Source organism: Calliphora vicina, chromosome X (assembly GCF_958450345.1).
Source record: "Calliphora vicina chromosome X, idCalVici1.1, whole genome shotgun sequence".
Taxonomy (NCBI): Eukaryota; Metazoa; Arthropoda; class Insecta; order Diptera; family Calliphoridae; genus Calliphora; species Calliphora vicina.
In genome coordinates this window covers 8,109,897-8,131,338 of record NC_088785.1, presented here as the reverse complement: position 1 = coordinate 8,131,338, position 21,442 = coordinate 8,109,897, and the positions used below count along the sequence as shown (strand labels likewise).

The 21,442-nt window shown below is 30.6% G+C and overlaps 1 protein-coding gene across 1 annotated transcript in view; it reads left to right on the top strand.

Annotated features, from left to right (window-relative positions):
- The window catches only part of PlexB (plexin B), a 102,808-nt gene that overhangs the window by 72,022 nt on the left and 9,344 nt on the right, over window positions 1-21,442 (top strand). The window contains exons 8-9 of the mRNA XM_065514718.1: window positions 9,855-10,037; window positions 10,107-10,352. Of these exons, the coding sequence (XP_065370790.1) occupies window positions 9,855-10,037; window positions 10,107-10,214 (291 nt within the window). The 3' untranslated portion in view covers window positions 10,215-10,352. The remainder of the gene's footprint in view (window positions 1-9,854; window positions 10,038-10,106; window positions 10,353-21,442) is intronic.

Genomic DNA, 21,442 nt, shown 5'->3' with positions numbered 1-21,442 from the left:
ACTTGTACTTCATATAATTCAGTAAAATAACAGTAAAAACAAATTAAAATTAAAACTGTGCTAAAGAAATTGATTTATTCAATAATACTTTAATTTTTTAGTGATAAATTCATAATTTTTTATACATTATAATTTAATGACAGCTAACAATTGTAAACAAATAAGAAATTTTAGGAGTTTAACGAATAAGGCGAATTCCAAAATAAAAGTCAGCTGATCTCGCGATGTCACCTTAATAGATTCGTCTTGCTCATTATTTTGAGATTTTTGGAACTTATTTAAAGCATTAAAGGTTTTTTCTCCAGCAACAAGTTCCAAGTTTGATCAGTCAAGAATTTTGTCATTGAGACATCTGTGTTCATAAGAGAATTCTTCATAAAGTAGTGAAGTGAATTCTTCATAATGTAATGGTCTGTGAATTCCCAAATACATCGACAATTGAATTTGACTTATCAGCGCATGTTTTTAAAACATCACCATTTACATGAAGATCCGTAAATGACATATTATTGCCTTTAACGGATTTTGTTTGTTTAAAATTTTGACCATGATTAATTGAATTTTCGAATTGTAATCCCTACATCTTTGATATTTTCTTTTGTACTTATTTCTCTAACTAATTAACATCTATTAAATCAACAAATGGAGATATATAAGCAAAAAACGCGACAACCACGATTTGTCCACCTATTGTTCACCAACATTTTTTTCAACGAAATTTTTTCTTTTCACCATTTTTTTAACGCAGCTTTTTTACGTAAAATAAATATTAATATTTACTTCAAGTATACTTTGTTAAAAGGTATATACGATTCGGCACAACCGAATATAGCACTCTAACTAGTACTGTTGTAATTTATGCCACAAACAAAATAATTTCACCACCCCCAAAAAAACCCTCCATGTTTAATGGTTTTTGTAGTATATTTTGGATTGTATTCGAGTTTTGAGGACGTCTGACGTATGAGCGAGAACCTTTTCCACCAAACATAATAAATTTACTTTCATCTGTCCATAAAATATTCTTCCACTTTTGGACTGGAAAATTTTGATGTTCCTTCATGCGCTTGGCGATATGCTTTGCGTTTAAAAGAGGGACCTTTCTTGGACTGCACGCTTTTAAATTATGAGACATGTGCGAACTGTTTGTACTGTCGTTATATTAAAGTCCTTTATTAGTTCGGTTGCAGCTTTGAAAGGATTCTTTTTGCTCTTGCGGATCAATCTTTTGACGTGAAGCGGGGTCAGGACTCGTTTTCTTCCACGTTTTTTTTAGCCTTTTCCTTACAATTAATTACGTTGTGAATCATTTTGTTAGAACAACCAACTAATCGACCAACTTCTCTATAAGATTTTCCATCCGATATTAGGGGTTGCGTTTCGCTACCCCTATCGTAAATAAAATAAAAATTAAAAAATTTGAAAGGATTTTATAAAAAAAATAAATCAATACCGAACATTTTTTACCAAACTATCTAAAATAATAAGAGAGCTATTCGGACATAGTTTGAAGAATGTTGCAATTATAGTTCTCAAGATGTTTAGAAAAACTATTTTCTTTGTATGTTAGGTGACTCACCCCCCTTTCCGACCCCTGCAATTTTTGGTTAACATGTTAACAGCCCACAGCCCATATGGGCTGTTCAACGAAACAATTTTCAAGCCCACATATGTATGGTCTGTGGACTCTTAAAGCGATTTATAGGAGATTTTGTTTCATGGTGTCCACAGTCCATTAAAAACACCATTTTATCTATTTATATACATTTTAAAAGATGTAGATATTTATATTTATTGGAGTTTCGCCAGATATTCGAAAATAACTTTTTACTTTGTATGGGAGGTGCCACACCCCTTGTTCGGATCCATTAAATTTTTGGTTAGACTTCATGCACTGATAAGAAATTGATTCGCATAAAGTTTGAAGACTGTCACAATTATAGGTCTGCAGATATTCGAAAATAATATTTTACTTTGTTTGGATGATGCCACGCCCATTTATCCAATTCCGCCCATTTTCAAAGATGCGTATTGAAAAAGTATCCTATTGTTCCTTCCAGATATAGAGAAACATACAGTTAAAATTTCAAGAGGATCGGTCCAGTGGTTTAGGCTCCTATAAGTCACAAACAAAAAAATAAACAGACATACAGTGGTGGTCAAAACATATGCAACTAGCAACAGAATTTTACAAAAGTTGTATAAATTAGTTTTAAAGGTAAACAAAAATATAAATTTGCTTATAATATTTTTTTATTAATGCGTTAAAAATAAGAATATGAAATTGAAATCAGAATTTTTTGCATTGAAAAGAAAAAAAATTAAAAAAACTACGTATGGGTTGATATTTCATTGGCCAAAACATATGCAACTAATTGCTTCGAAAACATTTATGTCTATAAAACTTAATATTTGTATTATATTATAAGCAAATTTATATTTTTGTTTACCTTTAAAACTATTTTATACAACTTTTGTAAAATTCTGTTGCTAGTTGCTTATGTTTTGACCACCACTGTACATTCATTTTTATATGTATACTAGCTGAAACCGGTCCGCGTAACTCACACTTAGAAAACATCTGTTTTATATTGCATTTCGATCTCGATCTCGATTTTAATATACAGTGTCGGACAAAGTCGGTGATGCAACCTTCAATGTTAATACATGTGGTGGCATTCTCTGTGGTTCCAATGAATTCAAAAATTCAGTAAGATAATAGACGGCTTGTTCTTCGTTCATTACTGTGTCAATCGATTTGCATATTATTGTTTCGCCAGGCAGTTTCAATTGAATTTGGTCATTGAGCTTGTCAACATCATAATTTGTTGGTGCCAAAATTGCACGTTTCCACAGGGAATCCGAATTTTTGTAGTTGTTTGTAAGACTTTGGAATACCTTCTCGACAACGGCTTGAATATTCATTTGCATTTGCCAGAAGTTCGGGAACGAAATCTCATTTGTGACGGGATCAATTGGAATTTTTCCATTTCCGATGTCCAATAATTGTTTTGAGAATGTTTCGGCAGAAGGGTATTGCAGCAAATGCAAACGCATGTTCATTGATAGCGTTCGGCTTCTGTAGATTCATTTCCAGTGAAATAAATTTAAAGGAACATCGCATCATCATTGGGAAGCGGGAGCAATGATACAATTTTGTGGTACATTTGGCCTTGAACATTAAAGGTGGACAAGAAGCCGACGTTATTTGAAAGCATGACTTGCAATTTTGGATATTTTGAAGAAAGTGCTTGGAAATAGAATTGGCGAATAACTTTACAAGTTTTAAATACATAAATATAATTACATATATTACAGTGTTTTAGGAGTAAAGCTTTTATGTTTTTAATGTTGATTATTTTTAAAAGTTCTGGCAGGCATATTTTTCCGAATAAATGAATGAGCTAAAAGCTGCAGTTGAAAATTAGATGTTTTATATTTATGGGCATAGGTGGCATTGCTGTTGAAGTGATCGATTGAAAATGTGGTTATGTGTGATTAATGTGTGTCCTTATCTTAGACGGCTATAAATTTGAATATCACGTCTTGAAGATTCTTTTGGATATAAAGGTGGGATTTTATGCGGATTAAACATTTTGTAATGGTGTTGATAGTTTGTCCAATATTCCATTTCTTCTTCTTTATTCTTATTAAAAATAGTTCGTTGAACATCCGTTTTGTTAGAAGAGCCATATGTTATAATAGGGGCAAAAGTAGCATATTTGGATGCTTCGTCTGCTACAGTGTTTCCCATGATACCTATATGACCAGGGATCCACATAAGTTTAAATTTTGTGTGATATTTTGTCAGGCAATCTCTTATTTTTGATATATTGTCGATTTGGAGTCTGAGCAAATTATGAATTTTCCCTTTATATTCTTGTATTTGCTTAAAGTGTGAAGAATTGCTAAGGCTTCAGCAGTAAAAATTTAACAACTTGTATCCAATAAGCAAGAAATTCGGTTTCTAGGTAATTATTTATAATTGCAAATGATGTAGAAAATGTTGTTTTGGAGCCATCAGTGTAAAGGAATTTCCAGTTGCGACTTTTATAAGTTAAAGATATTTCACTGAATGTTGATATATACTCTGTATTTGATGTTTTATCTTTGGATAAGTGGATTAGGGGCCAAATCACCGCATTCGAAATCGAGTACTTTGTCATCGAAATGTAGCTAACGTGGATTACGGCAGTCGTTATCGAAACGTATTTACTCGAAGTTGTACTCGATTGGTAATCTCTTATCGAAAAGAAACAAACACTGCCGTTTTGTGGTTAAACTAAACAAATCAACCAAAACTATATTTTCTCAAAAAAAAAAAACTGATATTTTCTCAAAATTTGTGTAAAAAATATACAAATTTTATTTTAAAATTGTAAAATTTTGGGCCACAATATGTTTTGTATTTTGTTTACATTTTTCACAACTTTGCACATGGTACTTTGTACTAATCAAAGTAAAAAACATTCTGAAATTTGCCACTGGCCGATGATGAGGAATTCAAAAAAACATTTGGATCCATTTTTATTAAAAGTGTATTTTTTTCACAATTTATCACAAATTTATTTATTTTGTTTTCCTTTTTTGTTTTGTTTTCTTATTGTCATATGCTTCGGCAATGTAAAAAATAGTAGTAGGTAATATAAATTACGATCGACTACCGTGATCCAAAATATTGCAGCCATCGAAATTTGTTTCTACACGAACGTGCACTCGATTTCGAATGCCGAGATTTGCCCCTAGATCTGGAATGAAGCTGGTATTTTTTAATTACCACTGGTGTTCCAATGCTGTATATATTTTTTGAGGTTTTAATTGAATGTCCATTTCAGAAGCAAATTTAAGTGTCAAGAATATAGAGAGAGGTAACGTGGAGTTCGTTGCGATAAGATAGTACTAATTCTACCTATAAGGCCTTGTTCCGAAGGGAATATAATTTTAGTAATGAGATTAGTGGTGAGTATTTTAAAGCGTTGTTTTAATGAGGGTAACCCAGATTCAGCCATTAAATTAGGTATTGGTGTTGTTTTAAGTGCTCCTATTGCTAGTCTGATGGCTTGATTATAAAGGGGGTATATTTTTTTAATTGGGAGTTAGATGCTTTGCCGTATATGTTTAGGCCATATTCAAGTTTAGCTAAGATAATACTGCGAACAATATTTAAGGAAGTAATTGGATGGGAGTTACCACGTCTTGCTGTTATGCATTTTATGAGGTTTAATCTTTTGAAGATATTATTTTTTAAATGTTCGATGTATGTTGACCAAGTGTAAGTTCTGTTAAATATTATTCCTAGTATTTTTAATGATTCAACTTCGTCTATTTTGTTTCCTTGTTTGGTAATATTTGTGCTATTGCAGGATCGTTTTTGACATATATGAAGAAGCTTGGTTTTGTTAAAAGATATTTTAGCACCAGTATTTGTACACCAAGTATTTAATGATGTAAATACGGAATTAACTTCATCTTGTATGTTTATATTTTCCTTGTACTTGCATATTAAATATAAATCATCTGCATATATGACGTGTTTGAAAAATTTTTTTTTAGATATTATAGTATTTAGTTTATTTGTTGCAATTTGGAACAATAAATACCACAGATAGCTATTGAGGCTATATAGCCTTGACGGATTCCATTGTGTAAAGGTTTGATATATGAAAGGCAGTTATTTAATTTTACTCTTAATTTTCTATTTGTTAGAAATGCGTATATATATGTAGGTGATGATATATTTTTTTTTTTTAAATTTCCATTCTTTTAGTTGAGAGATGATTGTGTATATGCCAATGCGGTCGAAAGCCTTTTCAAAATCTATAGATAAAATAGATACATGGTTGTGATAGATAAGGCTGATGCCGAAATATGGTCTATATAAGTTAAAGCATCTATAGTACTTCTGTTGGGTTTATATGCAACTTGATGTATGCTTAACAGTTTATTTCTATGTAGAAACCAAGATATTCTTGTAGCTATAATTTTTTCTAAGGTTTTAGATAGACATGAAATTAAAGAAATTGGTCGGTCGAGGTTATATCATTGTTTGGTTTGGGGATTGGAATTATTGTTGAGATCTTCGCAACGCAACTGAAGTTCGGTTGCCATCCATAATCGACACATTTATCAAAACAGGGAGTTTTGCCTTTTAAGGTGGAAAGCGTTGATTTTATCTGAAATAAGTGATGTTTTCTTCCAAAACTTTATACGATTGGTTTAGTTAATAATTTGTTGTAATATTAACAGCTTCTTTAGAATGTTTAAATTCATTACTGAAATTATCGTCACAAGATTGATTTGACTAGTTTTCAGATAAAAGATTCGCAATTTCTGTAGAATCCGAAATAGTTGAGTTGCTTTTATTTTTATTTATTTATTCATTTTCAATGAATTATAGCCTATAAGGCCAATTAAATTCAGGTTTACATATGGCAGTAAGTATAACAAATTACTATAAAAAATCTTAACTAAATTTAAAATTTAAAAAAATTTTTGTTAAAAAAGATACATATAAATTTATAAATTAAATAGCACAAATAATGATACTTTATTAATTTTCTTTTATTAATGTTATTTGATAAATTAGTACTTAGTTTTGATAAATCAGTATTAGAATTGTACAATAAAACGTATATTACTAGTGGTATTGATCCCAGTTTACGTACATTAAGTCAAATTTTCGTAATTGGTGTGTGGGGATTTATTTGTTGAGTAAATTGGAAAAAAGATTCTCTTTTGGCAAGTTTGCTTTTAAATTTAAAGACTGCATTTGCTTTTTTTTTGTAAATTAGTAAATTTTCAGGAGTAGGATGTTTTTTACATTGGTTAAAAAACCTTTATTTGGAATTCCGAAGATTTTGTAATTCATTTGACCAGGTATATTTATGCCTTTTAATTTTGTTGAAATGAGCATTTGCTGCTGATTTTATAATTTTTTAAAACAGTGCGGCCTCTTTGTTATCTTTATTTGATACGATTTTAGTTACTGAATTCATTAGAAACTGTTGAAATTTTGACCAATCTGATTTTTCGATATTATAACGTATTATGTTTGTGTTATTCTGATGAGTGTGTATATTTTTCTTTATTGCTACATGGATTGAGCGCTAAGCCTCCCGATATTAAAGATAGATTAATATGGGTAAAAGTTGATCTAGTGGAGAAGTGTGTTGGCCTGCCATCATTTAATAATATGAGATTTGAGTTAGTGAGAAGATGTTCAATTAAAGAGCCTCTTTGGGTTGTGTGTTGTGATCCCCATAGTTGAGAGTAAGCATTAAATCTATTAAAATTATTGTATTATTACAGTTGCTTGATAAAATTGATGATAGTTCCGTAGTATTTAGTTGTTCGGAGGGATGTAAGTAGATTGATATAACTTTTAGTTTAAAACCAATATATATAATAATAATCTGTTGCTTTTAAAATAATATATTTAAGATTATTTTTAAAAAATAAAGCTGATCCACCACGTTTTCCCGTAGTGCAATGAGAAAGTGATGCATTATAGCCGTTAATTTTTATAGGATTAGTACCATGGTGTGTTTCCTGTAGATCAATAATTAACGTCGACGGCACCAAAATGGTATTTGCGAAGTCAATATCGATAACAATTGTTAACTATTGACAGCAATTTGCAATTATCTAAGGCGCGTTAAAGTCGACATTGACTGAAAACGAGTATTTTCTGTCGACACGATATTTGACAACGACTCATACAAAAATTAAAAATAGTTGCGATTAGAGAAATTAAAAAAAATAAAATCAACAATGGAAGCAATTTGAAACCGTAATGGCAGAACTTAGAGCTGCAATTTATTTATTCTTTAATTATTTTTTTTATTTATTTTTTTTATTTCATTTATTTTTAAACATGGAACTCCGGCTTAAGTCAATTCTATTGACACTTTTCAAATCACTTAAAAATTTTGCTATTAGCGGAGTTATCTATTGTAAACAAAATAAAAAAGTTTTTCCTGCCACGTACTACCATAGTGTAAACAATTATTTCGCCCGGCCGAGTGCCGACTGCATATGAAATATTTACCAGCGAAGCCGGTGTTCGAAATATTCAAATCATTGGTTCTTTTCATTACATTGAAGCTTAAGGATTTGTTTATTTCACTGGAATAGAAAAAGGCATTTTTTATACGAAAAATAAATAAAATTCAAAAGCTGTCACGAAATGCATAGGGATGATCCTTATTTCTTTTAGATTATCGATAACGAGTCGACATCAACACAACATTGTTAGCAAATACCAATTTATCGTCGAGTTGATGTCCATGTCGACTCGAAGTGACAACGATTACAAAGTGATGTCGACAACGACATACATAATAGGGGTGAATATCTGGTGAATTGTCATGTATGTAGTTGTAGTTATGATGAAGGTTATTGTTAAAACCATTTAATTCCATGGATATCAAAATCCATTTTGCATATATATCCATTTTGCAGGTAAAATAATTTGCTTAAAACTCCATGTCAGAAAGTGAGGAGTCTATTTCAGGTCTCATGTCGCTGATTTTACAAGGATTGTATGAGCTATATATAGATGAAAGTGATTTTTTATATTTGGATGAGGTAGTTGGTTTATCTGAAGATTTGTCTTTTTAAGCTATTTGGATGATGTGTATGTTTTTTAGATTGTAAAGTGTTATCGGTATTTGTAAGAGAGATCTTATTGTTTTGTAGCATTTGTTGTTGCACAAATTGTTTCAGTACTTTGTGTAAGATTAGCGGTATTATTAATTGTTGTTGATGTCTTCAATTTATTTTTTCAGTTTTTAAATCTTCTGTTGATATTTCTAAGCTTTTTGTGTTTGGTATTTGTATTGATGCTTCTTTGTAAGAACAGTTTGTTAGTATCTTTATTTTTAAATTTTATTGGCGCTGTTTAAAAACTGGTCAGTTTTTGATAGTGGAACGGTGTGCGTAATGCACTGTATTTTAGTGCAGGGTATTGGGTCGTGTAATGCTGAGGAGGAAATATCACAATTTTGAATACCACTACAGTGTGTCCTAACTTAAAGCATTGCTTACATTGGATGGGATTAGGTATATATGGCTTGACCTTACAGTTTAAAAATCCAATCTTTATTTCATTAGGTAGTTTGTATAGATTAAAGCTTAAAATATGAAGAGAGGTGTTGGTCTTTAAAGCCGTCGACGATTTCTTCTTCTTTGAGATTTTTAAGTGTTGGAGCAAAAATTTCACCTTTAATCACATTCAGAGTTGGATGTAGAGAACTTCCTATTGGACATACTCCTAGTAAATTGGTTGCTTTTAAAAGTGTTTGGTTTGGGCTTCATTCTTCGTAAGAATTAGCAGATTGCCGTCCTTAGTGAATGAAATTTTTTGTGTTGGTTCACTGGAAATACCTTCTAGAGCTTTCGAGACAAGGAATATATTGAAGCTTTGTATCGGTTTGTCACTAATTTTGCTTTTTAACAGTATAAATTTGGGGCATTGATGTTTAGAGTTGTTTATTGTTTTTTCGCCGATTTTGGGAAAATCAAACGAGTTGTTATGGTTTAAATTATTATTGTTTTTTTCGTTTTGGTGGTGGATTATGATGCCCGCAAATAAAATTTTTTCAATTAACTCTAATGTACATACATATACTGAAATATCACTGGATAAGAGACGAAATGCGCAAGATAGGATTTGATTTTAGACCTATGGTTTCTTGGGGAAAATTTCTTAGAATTTTCCGTAGATTGAGTTTTAGATATACGATTTTTCGTACAATATTTTTTAATGTACAATATTTTTTAATTACTGTAAATTTTTTATATCATGATTATATATTTTCTTCTATCAAATAATTTTGAATTTTTACTTTTCATAGGATATTCCCCAATATCGTAAAATGGTTAAACAATTCTACCGAGATGTGGCTAGATTGCCGCAAATTAGTGATCAGGAAATGAGTACTGCCATGCAGCAATTATCTATTCAACAAAATGACGAATTTGATACTATAGCAGCTCTAAAAGAGCTGTATATATACGTTACCAAATATAATGATCAGGTAATTAAAAACAATCTAAGGAAAAGTTGAATGTTTCAACAAATTAAATGTTTTATTTTTCATTCTTAGATAATAAATGCCTTAGAAAATGATATAAATTGTAAAAAAATGCATTTGGCATATAAATTGGAAAATGTGGCATTTACTTTAGAAGGTGAAGAGACTTCTGCCTGCTGACACTCATTGAAATTGCATGAAATTATACACACGGATGAAGTTTTCCAAAAATATAATAATATTGAACATGAACGTAATGTTTTAAATATGTCTTTTACAGCTGCGTTATTAGATTATTCCAAAGCTCCCTTAAAGCTGGTAAGTACAAACATATACAGTATTGGCCATAACTAAGCACCCCCTCAATTGATTTTTTCAAATCATATTTTTTTTGATAAAAACGGCTTTTTTGGGATGTATTTTGTATATATTTTATTAACTAATATTGTTAATGTTCATTTAATATTCATTTAGTAAAAGATAATTTTATTAAAAATTAATTTAAAATGATAAATCATATAAAAACTCAAAACGCAACGGACAAAACAAAAGCACCCTCTTATAAGATGTTTAAAAATTTGACACGGTACTGCATATTTGCAATGTGAATTATCGGGATTCACAATGAATGGACTTAAAATTCCAAAAGATAAAAATATAGGAAGACGTAGTGTGCAAAATTTAAGTTTTATACAGTTTATTGTGAAAAAAACAATGACAAGGAACAAGTACTCCAGTAAATTTAAAATTAAAATTATTGAAGACTGGAAGACGGGCTTATACTACATGAATTTAGTAAAAAATATTAAATTAACAGATCAGTTATTTCCAGGCTCTTTTCAAAATTTTTTAAGACTGTTCGAAAATCTCCAGTGCATTCTGGAGGTCGTTCGCGAAAACAAAACACGATATTATGATTCCTTGATCAAAAGAGCAATACAAAAAGATCCTTCAGCATCAGCTATTCAAGTACGAACAAGTTTAAGATTATGCGTTAGCGAAAGAACAATCCGTAGAAGAGTAGTAGAAGCCCGATTATTCAGCTGATGACAGCAAAAAAAAACATTTCTATCAGCTAAGAACAAGAAACCTAGACTGAAATTTGCCAAAGCCCACATCGATTGGAGTGTCCAAAAATTAAAGACAGTACTGTTCCCTGCCGAATCCAAATACAACTTAAAAAGTTCCGCTGGAATAAGGCGTGTACGCAGACCAAAAGGAGGAAGACTGAATCCTAAGTATTGCAAAGGAACAATTAAACACGGAGGAGGCAATGTAATGGTCTGGGGTTGCTTTTCTGGTCAAGGATTTGGGCCAAATCATAAAATTTATGGGATTATGGATCGGTTCATGTACCGTGATGTATTGAAAGCTGTAATGTTGCCTTTTGTCAGTGAAGAGATGCCAATTATAGGGAGCTTCCAACAGGATAACGATCCTAAGCACCCCTCCAAAGTTTGTAAGACTTGGCTACACAGCAATAAGATTCAAGTTCTTCATTGGCCTGGTCAATCTCCCGATCTCAATCCTATTGAGAACTTGTGGCACATTGTTAATATTAAAATAAATGGTGAAAATTGTTGAAATAAGGATCGGAAATTTTCACGATTTATTTCATGCCGTTAAAAAAGTCTGGGAAGGAATATCGAAAAACGCCATAAAAACATATTATCTTCTATGCCAAGAGATGTTCTTGTGCCATCCAAAACAAAGGATTTCCAACAAAAAATTAACTAAATTTTTTTTTATAGGATATCCTTGAAGGTGTGCTTTAGTTTTGTCCGTTTCATTTTCTACCTTAAAATATTTTTTGATTTTAAGTTACCTCTTATAGAAAGGTTAACTTTGAAAGTATTTGTTTATCAATAATAAACATATTAACAAATGAAAATAATACATAATAGATATTTAAAACTTTGTTTTTATACAAAAAAATACCATATGAAAAAATGCACTGAGGGGGTATGCGTATATAAACATTAGTTTTAAATATATCGTACATTTGTATGTTCGTAAACGTGATAGCGTCAGCTTAGACCGAAGGATAAATAATAATAATAACACAGTGATATACAAGTGAACGAAAAAATATGCTGGGGTTCTCATGTAGTTCTGTTTTGTTGGAGTCTATAGTGTTCGGAAATACTTATGTTTCGGAAAACTACTTTAGTATATTTTTGTTTTACTAAAATAAGAAACAAATATTTTACTGCCACAGGACCAACACGTGATGAAAATGAAAAAATTTTGAAAAGTAGAGTTAAATAATTTTTTTCCCAAGGATTCAAAAACCATTTGTTAGGACATTATTATTATAAATATAATACTAAAATAAAAATGTTATATCTTTTAATCGATAGACATACAAATTTAAATAAATAAAATAAGGTAATTGTTGTTAAATCTATATTGCAGGCCATAGCCTTACATTCATGTTTCATTTTGAGAATATGTGACAATAAAAAACACATATAAAAAGATTCCGCATTAGCCAGAAAAAGCTTCTTTAACTTAGAGTTTCGTGTTCGTTTTTAACCCTAACCGGGTTTTCAAGGCCGAAAACGATAATCATTTTAATTACCATAATTGGTTTTCGGTTTTTACTATTGAAACTAATTGTGAATTCTTACGGCCTAATTAGTTTGTACGTTCCGTTCCGTAACGAATCAGCCGTTTTGTTTTTAGCTTAGGGGAAGTAGTGTATGTCGTTAGTTTTTCTGTAACGTTGCCGTTCTGTTGCGGATGAATCTGTTGAAAACAGAATCTTGTCCGCAACGTTAAGTGACAGCTATAACAGCTGATATCATATACAGACAATAATGCTAACAATATGAAAGCAGTGGTGCCAACATTTTTTGAAAGGGAAATATTTATTTTTTACAAAAAAATAAAATATTTTCAAAAAAACATTGAAATTTAATAAAATAAATATAAATTTCTTCTAATGTATGTAAAAAAATTAGTTTAAATTAAATCATTAACAAGCAATATAACTATGTATGTATTTATAAAAATGTTCACAATAATATGTTGACGGTCTAAATACAAAAAATAGTAACAAAATCACCAAGTTGGTTTTTTGGTTATTATTTTAAAAACAGCTGATACGATCTTACGGAAAAACTAACTACAATATAACAGCATTCAGAACGGCACAGAACAGAAACGTTACAGAACGCAAAGACTAATGGAGCCTTTACTCATTCAGGATCACACGTATCTAGTTTCAAGTTTATTGATTCATTGTAATGTGGATTCTAGAATAAAACAAGAGAGCTATATTCGGCTGTGCCGAATTTTATATACCCTTCACCAAAATATACTTTAAAATAAAAATTTTAAATATTTTCAGGTAAACAAAATTTAATTTTTTTTCCAGTTGTTTTTTTGAAATTGTTTTTTAAATTTTTTTTTTAAATTTAATAATTTTTTTTTAATTTTAAAAAAAAAGATTTTTTAGTTTTTAAATTTTTTTATACCCTTCACCATGAGTGGCAAGGGTATATATAAGTTTGTCATTCCGTTTGTAATTTCTACATTTTTCATTTGCGACCCCACAAAGTATATAGCCAGCAGTTTGAAAAGTGCCAATTGGAAACCTTGCACTAGCCGTAATACTTCTACAACTAACTAGTTCGATGTGGCTACTAAAGTGGAAGTTAAATGGTTATCATTTGCACTACATTTCACCAGCATATTCAGTAATAAACAATAGTCTGATATTTGTCTTTAGTTTTTGAAAATAAATTCAAGAAAAATAAAATCCTCTAAAATATACCACTTCGATGGCCACATGTAATGCTGAATGTGGCCGCTTGTGTTTTCGTTCTCACTGATGATGTAAAAAATGCTAAAATTGAGAGTAGACTCACATGTTATTCTTAATAACAATTAGAGAGCAGTACAAATAAGAGCTCTGTGGTTTAGTGGTTAGAGCATTTGACTAGAAAACGAAAGGTTATGTGTTCAACCCCGCTCTCAGAAAAAAATATTTTTTCTTTTTTTTTCAAATGCTGGAGTATTTTCACTATTGAATTTAATAGTGAAGTGTTATGCAGAGTGTGCCAATCGGCCACTTGCAATGACATCCCCGTGTTAAATTCACCAGTCAATAACGTTGCGAGTGGGTTGAAAATTCACTAGTAGTAGTTCTTAGTGGCCAACGAATTCGACGTAGCGGAACTAGTGCAATGAACTGCAGGGTATATTCTGAATCGTTATAGATAGCGGAGTCGATATAGCCATATCCGTCTGTGTGTTGAAATCAACTTTCTGAAGCCCCCAAATAACTTACATACACGAATGATACATCAATATCTCCGAAATTCTTCCGGCTCGGTTGCTATTTAAAATCGAGAAAATCGGTCCAGTGAAAAACGGTAGGTGAAAAAAAATTTGGTGAAAAAAAAAATTCGGGTTAACAAATATTTTTTCCGATTTTGACCCATTGTAGGTCCAACTATGGTCTTATATACGTCGTTGCACAGGTCTTTGAAATATCTATCATTAGATATCCATATTGTCTATATTAATGATTTAGTAATCCAGATATGGGTCAAAAATAGGTAAAAAATCGAGGTTGTCCTGGTTTTTTCCTTATATCTCAGCCATTTGTGGACCGATTTTCTCGATTTTAAATAGCAACCGATATTGATGTATCATTCGTGTATGTAAGTTATTTGGGGGCTTTAGAAAGTTGATTTCAACACACAGACGGACATGGCTATATCGACTCCGCTATCTATAACGATTCAGAATATATATACTTTGTGGGGTCGCAAATGAAAAATGTAGAAATTACAAACGGAATGACAAGCTTATATATATCCTTGCCACTCATGGTGAAGGGTATAAAAATACCATAAAGACCGACATTTTGTATTCTCATTCAGCATCATGAATGCCTAATTTTAAATTTTTGGATCCATTATTATAGAAAATACAAATACATTAAAAGCTAGTTTCTGGGATAAAGATAATCTACATTCTTCGTTTAAACCTAAATTAAACTAAAAATTGTGTTTCTCACTTATTGTTTATTTACTATATAATCTCGGTTTAACTGAACATCATTGGCGAGTTAAACCAATGAATATATAGAATATAGAATGTGCATGTGAATGAAAACCAAAATATTTTTGAAAAAAAAATACAAGATGATGGGGAAGACAAAAGGGAAAGAAGCACAACAAAGAGCGTAACAATGCTCTCATTCTCTTGTTGTTTATGAGATCTTTTAATTCTCATTTATTCAGCCTATATATGTGCTTGTGTATGTATGAGTGTGTATTAAAAACGTAAAAATAAAACAAAAACCTAACAAAAGAATTTTTGTTTCTTGCAATTTTTGTGAAAATAACCTTCTTAAAAGCAAATGTGACCGATTGTGTAATTGTAGGGCAAGAGCATGTGTTTTATTGTTGTACAGATAAAACTATATCGATTCGCACCGAAATTCAGATGCTGTTTTTATCTAAAATTAAAGAATTATAGGAATATAAAAATAACAACATAAACTGCCTTGTTCATAAAAAATATTTTGTTTATTAAAGCGGCACGGCCACACAATGCTTTTGGGGTCTTTTGTCAAACCATGTTGTATATTTATTTCATAGCTGTGCAGTAGAAATATTCTTATTAAATATATTTAAAAAGAGATTAAAATAAAACATATTATTATTCCTTCTTAAGGAATTTTGTTTGGTTTTTATTTAATCACGTTGCTTGGAAATTAAATAAATTTAGTTCTCATATAATCGGAATAAATTTAATTTATTTCTAATTTTATTTCTATTCACAAATGTAAAGAAAGATACATACAAACATTTTTTTTTATATTTGTAAGAAAATTCAAAATATTTTTCCACTTTATATTTTTTAGCATCAAAAAGTATTTAATGATGATATCAATCACCCTAGTAAAATTAACAAAGTTATTATATTTTAGTAAATTAAATCATTCGTTAGATAAAATTTGTATTTTTCTTTTCTTGGAACTTCCTTTTTCTAAAGATCAAGGGCAATGCTTTCGGAGGAGTACTAATAGTAGAAAGTCCAAAACTTCTATTCTGTATTGAGAACAAACGTCGGCAAACCACTCTGGGGTCAAGCGTTTACACGACTCAATAATAAAAGATTTTATACCAAGGGGCTCAGATTTAAAGATTTTATGAAATATTAAAATATGTCTTTTGCTTGCATCCATTAGTTTGAATGATGGAGCAGCTAGATTTCCAAAATCTGTAAGCGACTGATAATTTTTAAAATATATAAAAAGTTCGGTTGCTGCTGTAAGAACTTCATCCATCTTTCTCAATTCGTCACTACATTTTTCGCATTGTAATTTTGGAATGACTTTAAATGCTACGTATCCAACAAAGTATCTCATAGAAACTAGTTCGCAATTTATAGCTGCAGAATTTTCAAAAACATCTTCCAAAAAATAATCTGCATATATGTGGCTCTCAAAATCAATATTGTCAATTTTATCGCAACTTGGTTCTTTATGTTCAATACATAAATCTGCTTCAAAGTCAGCATCAACATTCGTTATCCCGTCGTGTACAAGTTCACAGTTGCTAGAAGAGCTTGACTGAACTATTTTAGTCATCATAATTTTTGTCAAAATTTTGTCATTAAGAAATATACATCACCACCTTCCTTTAAAATATCATCCGTTAATATAAGAACTGATTTAAGAGTGAGCTTCATCCCATTTAAAAAGAAAACACGCTTCTTTTGATCCACAAACACCACATTTTCTAAATATTCCAAAAAAAAATTTAATAGATTTATGTGCTTCACTGTTAAGCTGAATTGCAGATCTGTAGCAATTATCACCATAAAGAGAGGCACTATTAAGACAATCGAAAATCTTTGAAACTGAAATGTTTTATAAAAAATATTGTATAATATATAAATATCATATGACTGTAAAAATTATTTAAAAAATGAATTTTCATTGAAATATGTTGAAAAAACCTCTTGATGGGTTTGCGCGGGTTTTGTTACCTAGAAGAATTATTTAAAAATATGAATTTTCGTTGAAAAATTTTGAAAAAACTCTTTTTTATGATGGGGTTTCGCGCGTTTTGTTACCTGAATGAAACAAACAGGCTTATTAGGCAGTAAAAGACCATAAAATGTTGGCACAATAATTTCACTGCCTGTTTTAGAAAATAAAAATTTCCATTTGGGAATTTATATTGAAAACAAACACAAATTTTAGTTTTTTATTGTCGTTTCAATATATATTCCCAAACGAAAATTTTTATTTTACTTTCAAAAAACAGGGAAAAACCCATAAAAACAAACGGTTCCAATATGGTTTCGGCATTCCGGAGCAATAGCAACGTTAACTGCATTAATAATATAATTGTAGAGAAAACACTTCACATTTTTCTCTTTTAATGGTATTAATGCAGGTCTCTAGATTGTAAGTACGTAATTAAATTGTCTACAAAAAGGGAACTATAACTCGGTGCGAATCGATATAATTTAATTTTTACAAAAATAAAACACATACTCTTGCCCTACAATTACACAATCGGTCGCATTAGCTCTTACGTTGGTTATTTGCACATAAATTGTTTGACAACAAAGAAAATTCAAGTAATAAGTTTTGATACTTTTTTAGCAAAATAAACAAAAAAAAACACACATACATACACATAAATAAATTGGATTGTAAAAAGAGCAAACATGTGTATGTATTAATGCATGTGGATTTTTGCTCTCTTCAGTTCTCTAAGTGTGATCAAAAACCAACTCTCATATAATTTCGAGAGCGAAATTATATGATAGCGGGTCGTAATGATACAACCCGCCATCAGGGCTGTCAGATGTGGCGATTTCTCGCCACACGTGGCGATTTTTCATTGCCTTTGGCGACCAAAATTTCCAATTGGCGACATGGCGATTTACAGACTAGTTGGCGATTTATTTAGCGATTTTTTAACAAATTATTTGTTTTTCTTGAAATATTTTTTTGATATGTATTAACCCAATAGTTAATAATATTAATCATTTATAATCTGATCATATGGATGCAGGTAGCATACATGATCAAATAGTTTCAACAATATTAATTTTTTCTTCTAAAATGTTTAAGCCGTCATTTTTAAATACTAATGGAAATATTGATAACTGAATATGCTCATTAAAATTGGCTATTGGTTCGACGGATTCTTTGGAATCAGGAATATATCGATTTTGGTACAAAATTTGAAATGGAATTACAAAATATAAAAATGGAGGAATATGATGTAGAAATTTTAAAAGAAAATTGTTTTTTGTACTTAAAAAGCTTAAAATGCTTAAACGGTTATCAGAAAATATTACTATTTTTAAAGTATATAATGAATTTTCAATATTGAAATGAAATGGAACTTTTCGGTAGTCCAAAATTCATTAACTTTATTTTTCAATCCAAAAGTATCTGCAGGGGAATGTGAATTGCGATGGTCAAAATTAGCATATATCAATTGGACTCAGATTTTTAAAGGTGAAATTCCAACAAAATTTGTTAGATGTTTGGCCACAAGTTTACAATTATTGAGATGCAGGTGGAACATTTCTCTTAAAGACTTAGCATTGGCCATTCTTAATATGTTAATTTTACCAACCAGCAACGCTTGCGTAGAAAGAGAATTTCAATATAAACTTTTAGATTCATTGATAAGAATAGTTAGTTATATGAATGTTAATAAATTTTGTTGCAATTCATTTCAGCCTACAGATAAAATGTTAAAAAAGTTTAATTTTAATACAATGTATACTTTTGATATCAATTTAATATAAATAACTAATGCACTAGATTTAAACCGAAATAGATTGACTTTATAATACATAAAATTAGTATGTGTGCATGTATTTATTTGGCGATTCTTCGTTTAGCTTTTGGCGATGGAGGAAAAAAAATTACAACCCTGCCCGCCATAAGAAATTTTCCTTATACATGATGCGCAATCTATATGATTTATATTCTTTGGTTAAACCTAAGTATAAAATGCCAAAGCACAAACAGATGAAATATAAAATAAACAATTCAGCACATTTCTTTATTAACATCAATATAATTTTTAACAACATTTTATATAGTTTAATGTCACTTTTTCTTTTACAAAGTTAAAATTTACAAAAAAAGTTATGTACTTGCTTTTTCTTATACAATTTTAAGTATTGCCATATTTATATGAAAAAATTTGAGGAATGCACATGAGATTTGACTGAAAAGTATGGCAATGCTTACAAAATTAATCCATTAGTGGGAAACACAATCATTGGTTAAATCCCGGCAAAATATGTTTCAGGTTTAATATAACAGCGTGTTAAGCTGAGTTTAACTGACAAGTAAGAAACTTTTGTGAATTCTAACACATTCAGAATCATGTTTGAAACGGTCGTCGAAAGTGATATTGAGGATGCCATTTATAATGACTACGTTGAAATAGATGAATGCCATGATCTTAAAATATATACATATATATAAGTGAAGTTATTAACCGCCTAAGTAAGAGTTGCAAATTATTTAATAAATCTAATGATAAACACGAAATATGCAAATTTACGTCTTGTTGCAAGAAAAACATGGAGTTCGTCTTATACATGATGTTAAACATCGTTCGACATCTTTGTCTAAAGCCTAGTACTCTGTTCATATTAGCGAAAAATTATGGTTTTTTCATGCGAAAAATTTTACATGATGTTGGACAGCTAGCTGTTGGTTTTAATTTCGTGCGAAAAACAAATTTGTTAAATTATCAAAAATAGATTTAAATTAATAAGAAAGTGTGTTTGTGTTCCTTTTCTTTTGATTTGAGTGAAAGAGCATATGAGTTCTCATGATGAGACTGCTAGGCTCAGCTTAAACGGCAGAAATGCATACATATTTCTCAGTGGGGAGAGTGATCATATATAACTGATCGCAATTACAACAAACATTATTTAACCGCCAAACCTATTGAGAGAGCTCGCTTTTGTTCCCCCGCTCTTCAATTATATGATGCAAATAATATGCAATCAATATCACCGAAAAATTATTGTATATAATATAGCACAAAAGAGAATACAAAAGATTCCAATATAAAGAACAATACGCCTGTGTTAAACACAACAACAACATCAGAGTTAAACATGTATACTCAAGCTTTAAGTAAACCACAGAAAACAAATTCTAGTGAGAACGCAAGTGCAATTAAAACCGTAAGTAGTAATAATGGTGCATCGAAGGGTGCCATTCCAAAGGATGTAAAAAATGTAACCACAACAAAACCGGCAGTATTACCAGGTATGCTTAGATATATAAATATTAATAAAAGAATTTTAAGTCCTCAAAAAAGGAGACACCTGTTAAAAAGCAGAAACTAACTACAAGTCCCTTGATAATAATCGTTACGCACTTTTGAGTGAAGATGACAATATTCAGTCTGTTAAAAATGGTAATTCTAATCAGAAACCATTAAAGCCACCACCAATTCCAATAATTTGGTAAAAATATTAATTGATCTTGTTGGAAAAAATAATTTCCACATCGTCCCAATAAGAAAAGGTGGTGTGCATGAAACAAAAATAGTCATATACACTGAGGAGGATTATAAAAAATCTCTCAATACTTAAACGACTGCATGACAAATTTCTACACATATCAGCTGAAAATTAGTAAGGGCCCTTTAGTGGTCATAAAGGGTATAGAGTCCAGTGTAGAAATAACGATATAAAACGAAAGTAGTAATAAATATATTTAACAGAGACAAAACTCCTCAACCAATGTTTAGAGTAGAGAGATCCAGATGATAAAAAACTAAAAAGGAATGAAACTCACCCAATATACTCTCTTCGTTATTTACTGAATCGTAGAATAACTATAGAGGAACCTCTCAAGCGAAACCGACCTGTCCAGTGTGGTAACTGTCAAGAGTTTGGACATACGAGAAATTATTGTACCCTACGTACTGTATGTGTTGCATGCGGAGACTTGCATTCTTCATCACAATGTGATATTATCCAAAAGGGTCTCAACAAAAATGTGGAAACTGTGGTGGCGACCATACGGCGAATTATCGGTGTTGCCCAGTTTACAAAGAATTATTAAAAAGATTGAGAGAGAGGCGTCAACCAAAGAGAGATGACTTTTTTGTTCCATCTGCGGTTAACATAGATGTTCCTACACCAGTAAATTTAGTAGCCCGTAATAATGAAAATAAAACTCTACTACAATGAATGCAAATTTCCCACAATTAAACACGGCTAAATCTGGAACCAGCTCTTACGCTGGTGTTTTGAAGTCAGAAAATAAGCAGCCTAATATACCCCAAAATACGGGAGGGTTAGAAAACCTGTTACAAGCGCTTACACAAAATATCACATCTCTTAATCATAACATGACTAACATAATGTCAACCATGCAA